Source organism: Marmota monax, unplaced genomic scaffold (assembly GCF_021218885.2).
Source record: "Marmota monax isolate L192 unplaced genomic scaffold, Marmota_monax_Labrador192_F-V1.1 WCK01_AAM20220418_F8-fsc00087, whole genome shotgun sequence".
NCBI lineage: Eukaryota > Metazoa > Chordata > Mammalia > Rodentia > Sciuridae > Marmota > Marmota monax.
In genome coordinates, this window is record NW_026693476.1 from 7,767,660 (window position 1) to 7,777,419 (window position 9,760).

The 9,760-nt window shown below is 42.0% G+C and overlaps 1 protein-coding gene across 3 annotated transcripts; it reads left to right on the top strand.

The window, feature by feature from the left end:
• The first annotated feature begins 51 nt into the window (after positions 1-51).
• Positions 52-8,545, top strand: Wdr77 (WD repeat domain 77). Of its 3 annotated transcripts, none has more exons than XR_006854762.2 (11): positions 52-372; positions 620-805; positions 1,778-1,919; positions 2,203-2,252; positions 4,929-4,999; positions 5,089-5,143; positions 5,617-5,688; positions 6,203-6,311; positions 6,848-6,916; positions 7,131-7,333; positions 7,453-7,653. XR_006854762.2 is itself a non-coding variant. In XM_046458216.2 (11 exons), the coding sequence occupies exons 1-11, from the start codon at positions 258-260 to the stop codon at positions 7,644-7,646; spliced, it is 1,008 nt and encodes a 335-aa protein (XP_046314172.1). In that variant the 5' UTR covers positions 52-257; the 3' UTR covers positions 7,647-8,545. The 3 variants fall into 3 exon arrangements, 2 of the variants coding, with proteins under 2 accessions (XP_046314172.1, XP_046314171.1); XM_046458216.2 differs by lacking the exon at positions 7,131-7,333 and having other exon boundaries at positions 7,453-7,528; positions 7,584-8,545; XM_046458215.2 differs by lacking the exon at positions 7,131-7,333 and having other exon boundaries at positions 56-372; positions 7,453-8,545.
• The last annotated feature ends 1,215 nt before the right edge of the window (positions 8,546-9,760 follow it).

Sequence of the window (9,760 nt, forward strand, 5' to 3'; positions counted from 1 at the left end):
CCCTCTTCAGCTTTCCTCTGGCGATCCCCCGCCCCTTCTTCTTCTCGCGAGAATAGGCACAATGCTCTGAGAACCTGTAGCAGGAGGGCGGCCGACCGAAAGAAGGATGGAAGTATAGAAGCAATTCTCGCGAGAAGTAGAGTTGCCATCGCTTCCAGAGGGGCGGAGGCCCGGAGGTGCAACACGTGTGGGTTGCTGCTCGAGCTGAATAGCGGAGACTTACAGTTTGGGTTTAGGTTGGATTTGGAACCGTGGAGATGCGAAAGGAAACGCCGCCACCCCTAGTAGCCCCGGCTGCCCGGGAGTGGAACCTTCCCCCTAATGCGCCCGCCTGTATGGAACGGCAGTTGGAGGCTGCGCGGTACCGGTCTGGTGAGCCGAGATCCCGGGCCTGGGAGCTCCCACGCCCAGGCCCCGGGGCGCCCCACCCTGGACTGACCCTCCCAACCCGCCCCATCCCACGTGCCGTCCTGATCCTTGCTTTGCGCCTTCGAAGTGTCCCAACCCCGCCCCACATTCCCGAGCTCCGATCCAGACCCGGCCCGCGTGCTGTTCTGTGCGGTCACCATGGAGACGAGCCCATCCACCCCGTCACGCTGACAGATTGTACCCCCCCTAGATGGGGCGCTTCTGCTCGGGGCCTCCAGCTTGAGTGGCCGCTGCTGGGCTGGCTCCCTCTGGCTTTTCAAGGACCCGTGTGCTGCCCCCAACGAAGGCTTCTGCTCCGCTGGAGTCCAGACGGAGGCCGGAGTGGCCGACCTCACTTGGGTCGGGGAGAGAGGTATCCTCGTGGCTTCTGATTCAGGTGAGGTCATTCCCTTTATCTTCCCCACCACGCCCCGCCCAGATGGAATGTAGGCTTAGGGTCCAGCTGGGATCAGTCTTTGATTTCCCCTTACTCAGTGCTTGGAGGAGCTGACAGTGTTGCCCCAAACGCGAACTAGGTGAAAAGCAGCTAAGAATGTTGTTCCAAACGCGAACTGTAGTGTAGATGAAAAGTATGTTTTTCCAGTTCTAAAATTGCCTGATGGAGGTTCCTAGAAAAATCCATAACAAAATTAAGAAACAGTTTGTAATCTGTCTGACTTCCGCAGTCCAGACCAAGGATAATCTTGATTTTGAAGATGGTGCTGAAGTCAGACTGTGCTACCTGTCATCCCATTTCTTCCCTTTTTCTTTTACTTCTCTCCATTCTGCTGTTTTGTTTTGTTTTGAATGTCAGCCTCAGCAATGGAGGGTTGGCATTTAAAAAACGCCACATTTAGAAGTTGGCAGGCATTGATCAAATGGAGAAGTAGGACACTAAAGATCGAGCATCTCTGACAGTTGAACTTGAACATGAAGACTGCATGACATTTATTGAAATAGTTCAGCAAATATTAGTGTCTGATTAATTGGGAAGGGTTAACATCAGTGGACTGTGTAGACAATTATGTAGACTTTATCCTTGTCCCCTGGAAACTGATTTTCCAGTGTTTTCTCACTGGAAGGAGAAGAGTGGATTTCAAAGACTAGTTCAGCATTCCCTGCCTTTTTCTAGCAGCTTTCCCCACATAGTTGACTAGGCTGTTATTTGCAAAACAGAAAGGCAGGATAAAACCAAATGACCTGGAAGTTGGCTAGCTAAGTCCTCAATGTCAACCTTGCTGTTATAGGAATAACTTTGTTAGTTTAGTGACAATGGCTGCTTGAATCCTAGATGTGAATTACTGTCTTTGTATGATCCAAGCTAATGTATCCCTCACCCCTTCATCTCACCCAACTCCATCCCCAACAGGTGCTGTTGAATTATGGGAGCTGGATGAGAATGAGACACTTATTGTCAGCAAGTTCTGCAAGTATGAGCATGATGACATTGTGTCTTCAGTCAGTGTCCTGAGCTCTGGCACACAAGCTGTCAGTGGTAGCAAAGACTTCTGGTGGGTCTCAGTCTCATCATTCCTGTTTCTTAAGCTTCCTTTGGGTGTCTTTAGTATCCTTAATCTCATTAAGTAATGTTTAGCGCTCAATATAAGAACCCAGTTACTAAATTGCAGCATGTTTATAAGATTTCCTTAGAGATTTGACAATCTATTGTAAATAGACAATGGTGGGAATCCAGGAGGCAAAGACATGGGACATGTTGGGTAAAGGATGTTCATATTTGCATTGATAGTATATGTCAAGATTAAGTTTCTGTTTCCTGTTTCTTTTGCTTTTTAGCATCAAGATTTGGGACCTTGCTCAGCAGATAGTTTTGAATTCATATCGAGGTATGTATTGCTTCCTTGCCTGGTCTTAGCTGTCTTGTTTTTATTCACTCATTTAGGATCTTTAATCTTTGCTTAGATATTAGGATGATTTTTGTTTTTCTGCCTGGTAGCTTTTTCCCTAAAACTGTAGTCAGTCTCCAATACCTACTCCATATCTCTTTCTCAGTTACCTTATTTCTGTTGACTGTCTTTACTACATAGATACATAAGGTTCACATTCTGTCCTCTTCTACTCCTCCTATTTCCCCACTATCAGCTGTTCACCAAGGTCTTTTGAGTCTTTTTCAATTTGGTAAATTACCTTCTTATTCATCTTTTATGCCTGATTCAGTTTTAGGCTTTGCCTCCTACAGATGGTGGTTCATCTCTCCATCTATAATCTTTGGCTTGTTGGTCCTTTATTGTTTTCTTGCAGATTAAAGTCCCATTTTCTTGTTGGGAAATTCAGGCCCTTTTGCTGTCATTCCTCCTTCCAGAATACTGCAGTAGCTTAATTCAGGTGTAGTAGATTCTTGACACTCTCACAGAATAAGCCCTGAGATTTTGAATATTGAATTTTTTTGAATATTCATTTCCATAAATAGTCTGCTTTCTGGAGTGTGCCATTAATGTGTGTGTGCTGTTCTTTAATGTTGCTCTTTTTTATTAACAGTGTTAGCAGTTGACTTTGTTTGGTTAGCCATTTTTTCAATTGTTTTTTAGTTATAGGTGGGCACAGTATCTTTATTTTATTTTTATGTGGTACTGAGGATCAAAGCCAGTGCCTCACCCATGCTAGGCTAGTGCTTTACCTCTGAGCCACAACCCCAGCCCCAGGTAGCCATTCTTTATAAAATAACGGCTAGAGTTTTAATGTATGTTTGGCTATGAATTTAGAATCATGTGGTTCTTTCAAGGGCTTAATTCTTTTACCTTCTACTTCTAGTTTCTAAGTGTTTAATTCAGCATGGGCCAAAATAAAATCACAAACTCATACATATCCTGTACTTGAAAATAGTGATAGGTAGTCAAACAATAAGTGTTAGTGCTCAAAATCTCCTGTACTTTTTTTTGGTACAAGGGATTGAACCTGTGGCGCTTAACCACTGAGCCACATCTTCAGCCCTTTTTGTTTTTTCATTTTGAGGCAGGGTCTTGCTAAGTTCCTTAGGGTCTTGCTAAGTTGCTGAGGCTGACCTTGAACTTGGGGTCCTGATCCCCCTGTCAGCCTCCTGAGCTGGAATTACAGGCTGTGCTACAACACCCGGCTTGCTTTTTATTTCTTGAATATATGGTATATTCTTGGTTAATTTGAACTTTTTGGGAGCACATTCCCCATTTCATCTTCTTCATCAGTACTTTGTGTTTATGTCTTATTCCCCAGTGAATTCCAAGTTCTTTGAGGTAGAGGAATCATATATTCTTCATCTTTTGTATACTGCCATGGTGTTTGTCCAGAGCTTTGCCTTTTTTCAAGTGAGCTATATGTTCCTTCTGACTTAACCATCCTGTTGTCTTTCCGTGGCTAGGAAACAACTATGGAAGGTAGTTTTATCCTTGAGACAAGGCTACATTCAGACTACCTTGGAAAATTTGGTTAAATGACTTTAGGTATGGTAGTTTTTACAACCTCTAGTTAATAAGTAGCAATGATTTGAAAATTTTTCTGCATGTAGATCTCTTAATAAGATTAAAAGCTACACTTCCTTATATATTTTTTAAATTGATCCTTGGAAGATTTTAAGTTTAAGTAGTTGCAAAGAAGATAATTTCTGGCATATGATTTATTGTATGCTTATTCCAAGCATATGTTTGTCAAAATTTTGGATTTGCAGAGTAAACCCATTTATGTAAAACATTTATCAAATAACCTAATGGCAAAAAACAATCTGCATTGTTAAATCAGTTGGCCAAATTCAACTTCATTTTCAATCAGAAAAAGTCTGACTTCATTTGTAAAAAGAGAAGCTTGTTAAATGTGTCTTTATGACAACCATCTATCTTATTTTTCATTTCTCATCAGTAGAAACAGGGAGATAAGTTAAAAACTTGTGGTGTTGCTGAAACAAGATCAGTCCCATTTACTGAATTTTACCTAGATACTTTTTTTGTTCTTTGGCTCTTAGGGAAAATTTCCTTTTGACGCTTAGTTTTGGACTTTTAGATTTTTATACACCTGAGCATTGTACCATGGGAAGATATGGGCTAGGCAAGAGGTATATGTTCCTTTTATCAAGTGGTTGGAGCGTGATTTTGAAAGTACAGACAGTTCAATTTTAGGAAAAAGAACATGGGAGGAATTGATTTGCTTAAAACTCTCAACATCCACAACTGCCTTGAAAGTTTTTGTATATTACTCGAGGTATGTGTATTCCAGTATGAAAACTGCTTTCCTGGAATTATTTAGCTCCTACATTCATGATATTCTAATTGAGAATGCCTTCACTGTTCTTACCAAGGCTCTAATTTCTTCTTCGTCATCTTTACTAATTCACTTTTCTTCTGGCTCTTTTAGGTTGTATAATTTATCAACCTTTCCTCTTAGATTTGTCTAATCCATAAGCCCCCACAAAATTGTTAAATTGGATCATGAGACCAGGTCTGTTTTTCACACCCTCTTGCCCCTTGGTTTTATCTAGGCTGGCCTTGTAATATTCCCTGTCTCTTCTCTGTCATGATTCTCTCTGTCCTTTACAGCTCATGCTGGACAGGTCACCTGTGTTGCTGCCTCTCCCCACAAGGACTCCATGTTTCTTTCCTGCAGTGAGGTGAGATATAACCTCTTTCCTCCAACTACAACCTGTCCAACAGCTGCTTCTTTAGATTCTGAAGCCTTTTTTTCGGTTTCTCCTCATAGGATAATAGGATTTTACTATGGGATACCCGCTCTCCCAAGCCAGCATCACAGATAGGTGAGTCTGAGAGCCAGAGGTGGGAGGCTGGGACTAGAAAGCTACCTGGAAGAGCCTTTTTTTTTTTTTTTTTTTTTTTTTGCCAGAATCAAAGCAAAGTTTCTAGGTACTCAGTTACAGTGACGTAGTGATATGATCTCCTTTCTTGCTGAGGCTCTGCTAGCTTCATTCTGTGCAATGAGTACCAAGAAGGGCTGGTTCCTGGGTGGGCAATTTACTCTGCAAAGCTGAACAAAGAGGCTAGAATTGTTATTTTATGCATTGTGCTTGAAACTTTCCTGTGACTCATGCCCACAAACAGCAGAAAACTGATGGATAAATATAGGTTATTAGATTCAAGGATGAGGACATGACTGCATGAGGGATTGGGAAAAAGAAAAGTAGTGCTCCTGGGATTTAGAGTGACTGCTTTGAGAAATTGCTTCTTCTGAGTTCTGAGTTCTGTTCCAAACCTCTCTTCTCTTTTTTTGCAGGTTGCAATGCCCCTGGCTACCTTCCTACCTCCCTGGCTTGGCATCCTCAACAAAGTGAAGTCTTTGTCTTTGGTAAGGCAGCGTGCCGGATTGCATATTGACTCTGGGAAGGGGAGGATGAGGAAGAGCTAATCCATGTTGCACGTACTGTTGCTATGTGATGTCACTGATTCATTTGGACACTAGATAAATTGTGCTCATTTTAGTTTAACCTTGGAGATGATGATTTTTTTTTCCCAGTTGATTGGATTCCTGATTACTCTGGCTCCCCTATTCTGGGCATGGCTAGAAATTAGCCACAAAGTGAGTGGATTGCTAGGTAGTGTATTTTGTTCTACTGTGGGTGGTTATGGTGCTGTGATGGGAAGGAGGCTTGCATATTGTAACAATTTGGGACTAAAATCATAACTACTTCATCTTAATTTTCATGGCCAGCCAGTGACTTATTGTTTCCACTTTGCTAAAGAGGAAACCAGTACTCAGAGTGGTTAACTTATTCAAGCTTGAGAAAGTAGGATTCAAATCTCATTCTGGCTTACCCCAAAGCCCATACTTTTAATCACTTGTGACATGCTCTCTTATATAGGTGATGAGAATGGGACTGTCTCCCTTGTGGACACCAAAAATGCAAGCTGTTCCCTCAGCTCAGCGGTGCACTCCCAGTGTGTCACTGGGCTAGTCTTCTCCCCACACAGGTACTGTTCTTTGTCATCAGAGGTCTGGTGGATATGAACGGGCTGGTGAGGGGGTGGGGGGAATGCATATGTTGGCAAAGCATTAGATGATATGGTTGTTCTGTAAGGTAGGCTGTGCTCTAACTGAGGTTTCCAAGTATCAAAGATCTCTTGAGACTGTAGTTGCTTATTTGGGTTGTACAGACTGTAGGTTCCTTATTTGGGTTTTCTGAAAATGGCTGAAATATGGTCTCATTCTTGCTCAACATCCAAAATGATTTTGGGGTTCTAGGACTGTGGTTGAAAAAGCCTGGGTTCTCGCTAAAACAGTAGAAGGACCAGATGGGATGGTTCATTGCCAGGATGATTGTGAACCCTGGTTTTGCTCCATTTCCCTTATCTTTCCCTGGAACTTGGTAGTGAGACTTTAACCAAGAGTGAGAATCAGGCTGCCTTCTCCTCTGGGTCAGTTTACAGTTGGCTGGGACCAGCCCATTTGGGGCTTTGTCTTAGAGTCGTGGACTTTACTTTTCATGTCCTTCTGTGCCCTCTCCTAGTGTTCCTTTCTTGGCCTCTCTCAGTGAAGACTGCTCACTTGCTGTGCTGGACTCAAGCCTTTCTGAGGTGTAAGTGTAACAGGAGGGCTACACATCTGGGAGGGGGAACAATGGACAAGCAGGTCCTTTTTCTCTTTAAAAAAGTGCATTGCCTCTTTAGAGGAATATTTCTCCATCTGTATTTGAGGGTCCTTGGTGCAAGAAGCATTCCAGCCCCCTCCCACAGTGGGCAGTCTACCCTTTTCACATGGAGAATGTGGATATGAAATGCATCCTGCTCTAGGGTAAAAGGCACTGGACAGATGATCTGAGTTGTACATCCCTCTTTGCCGTGATTTGCTGCCTAACGCTGGCCCACATCACTACCTCACTCTATCCACCATTTCTTCATCTATGAAAATAGAGGACTGGATTGGATGACTGATGACATCCACTGTGGATAGCTACACTACTCTCCTGATGATGAGGCCATACAGATGGTGAAATGTATCTAATACATCAAACAATGTGCCCTGGGTGTTGGGTTCTCTTTCTTCTTCAGGTCTGCTTTTTCTTCTTGTTTCAACCATGTTAAACATTTCCCCCCCCACTTTTCTTTTTTCTAGGTTTAGAAGCCGAGCCCACAGAGATTTTGTGAGAGATGCTACTTGGTCTCCGCTCAATCACTCCCTCCTCACCACAGTGGGCTGGGACCATCAGGTCATCCACCATATTGTGCCAACAGAACCTCTCCCAGCCCCTGGATCTGAAAGTGTTGCTGAGTAGATTGGATTTAAGAAAGAAAATAAACCCCTCCTAAGAATCCACTCCTTTGTCTCTGACCCCTCCGTTTGTGAGACAACAGAGGAGCCTTGGATGTTTATACCCTAGATCTGTGTAGTTCATAGGCATTGTTTCTCAGTGTGAAGGAGGCTGGATTTTGGTATCCTATAGTCACAGGAAGGAAAAACTTTCTTGCAAAAGGATATTATATGTGTACCTCAGTGTACATGAAGATCTATAGTGTTTGGTTCTGGGGGAGACTAAAAAGAATTGATTTCCATCTTTCTCAAGCACATCCCTTCCCACAAAAAAAATTGACAAAAGGATTTTATGCTTCCCGTGTAGTTTTCTATGAATTGGCTGTGTCTGAGTTGGGTATGGGATGTGGGCATCCCTGGGTTCTTGGAAGCTCTTAGGCTACTTAAAGATAGGTACAGCTTTAAATTTTTTTAATGGAGCTTGATTTACCATTATTACAGGAAATGCTTCCATTTGCAAAAATCCAGCCCAACTACTTGACAAAGAGATAGGGTACACTCACCGCAGTTTTGCACAGCTCCTTGCCATTAAACTGAATTGAAGTCCATTTTTTCTGGCTGAATAAAAAGTTTGGCTAGTGCTGGTATAATGCCTCCCTGACCCCCATGGCTTTGTGTTTATGAAATATGTTTTCCTGGCATAGCTTCACAGAGCGAAGTTTAGGGTGGTGGAGAGTTTAAATCATTTCCATGAAGTTAGAAAACTGACATAGACTCTTACAGAGACATCTTTGTCACCTTTGCTACCCCAAAGCAGCCTGAGAACTGACCTGCCTCTGGGCCCTTTCTCTGGATATAGGAAGTCTGCTGTATTTGTAGACTCCTAAGATTTTGAAATCCAGCATCAGGGAGAGGATTAGAAATACTGATTGGTTAAATAAAGAGTTTAGGCATTGTTTGCCTGTCTTTTTTGAAGCTTTTATGTTATCTGCACTTAGACACATTTCACTTCTGTGAATTATCAGTATCAGCTTAGCCCACAGCTCTTTCTCTGCTTCTTCAGTTCCCAGAATAGTTACTTAGAGATGAAGGTAAATGTTTCTTTACTCCTTGGGTTGGATTTAACTGGCCACTGCCATTTAAAATCAGATAAATTACTGATTGTATTGAAACAAAATATAATCAATTATATACTTAGGAACTTTGCAAGTTTAAATTAGGGAAAATCACGTAAAACTGGGGCAGTTTGAATATGGGCAAAATATTTCTAAGTAAAGCTTCTGTATTTCATTCTTGCTAATCCTGAACTCTGTTCTCATGGGAATGTGTAGTCATGTGATCTCCCAGAGTTAGGGCAGGGAAAGAATACATTCTTCATAGTTCTTAACTATTACTTCCTGGGGAGGAGTAGGATGATTAACTGGAATTAAGTTCTGCTTCTCTTTTGTGACCTTTTTTTTTTTTTTTTTTTTTAAACAAACCAGCTCCTTAAACTTGGAGATAATGATAATTCCTTCTAACCATAAAGTCTGTAAGATTTTATGTTTAAGAGTCCAATTAGAACCAGTCAGCAGATAAAGCTTAAATTCTGTGGTTACTTAGAGGAAATAAGGAAGGGGCATAACATGGGCATTATATTTTCAGGATTCTTTTCCTCTTAGACTTAAGAATAGTGGAGGAAAAAACTAAGTGAAAGAGATGAGACTCCACGGAAATGTGTGTATATGTTAAGGTGGCTAAAACAACATTACAGAAGGAAGAGTTTTACAAGAAGGAAAACATCTTTGGCTTCAGACCTTATCTGTGCTGATGAGAGTAATTCACTTCTGTTAATGATTACCACAAGACATATGAAAACATAATCAAAGTAACGCAGGAGGGACCAGCACAATTTTCAGTGTATGTTATGGTGAGCCAAGAAGATAGTTCAAAATAGAAGGTGACCTCAAAATAATCAGGAGTATGATGTCATTTGGGGCAATTGTCTACTAGGTCTTTGTCATGAGAAGAGTTTCAGTAGAGTGAGCATGGAATTTACCTACAACAGGGAGCAATGGAATCGCTTTGTTTAAAAGCATACAAACACCCTGATCTTGGGGAGGGGGTGCAGGATTACCCTTCTTCCCTATCTAGGCTGAGTAATCTTGTCCTGAGGACACCCACCACATGAAGT

Excerpts from the sequence above, each read along its gene's own strand:
- Wdr77 (XM_046458215.2), top strand. The coding sequence starts at position 258 with ATGCGAAAGGAAACGCCGCCACCCCTAGTAGCCCCGGCTGCCCGGGAG. Across the intron at positions 806-1,777 it reads CCTCGTGGCTTCTGATTCAG|GTGCTGTTGAATTATGGGAG; the intron begins GTGAGGTCATTC and ends CATCCCCAACAG. Across the intron at positions 5,144-5,616 it reads CAAGCCAGCATCACAGATAG|GTTGCAATGCCCCTGGCTAC; the intron begins GTGAGTCTGAGA and ends CTTTTTTTGCAG.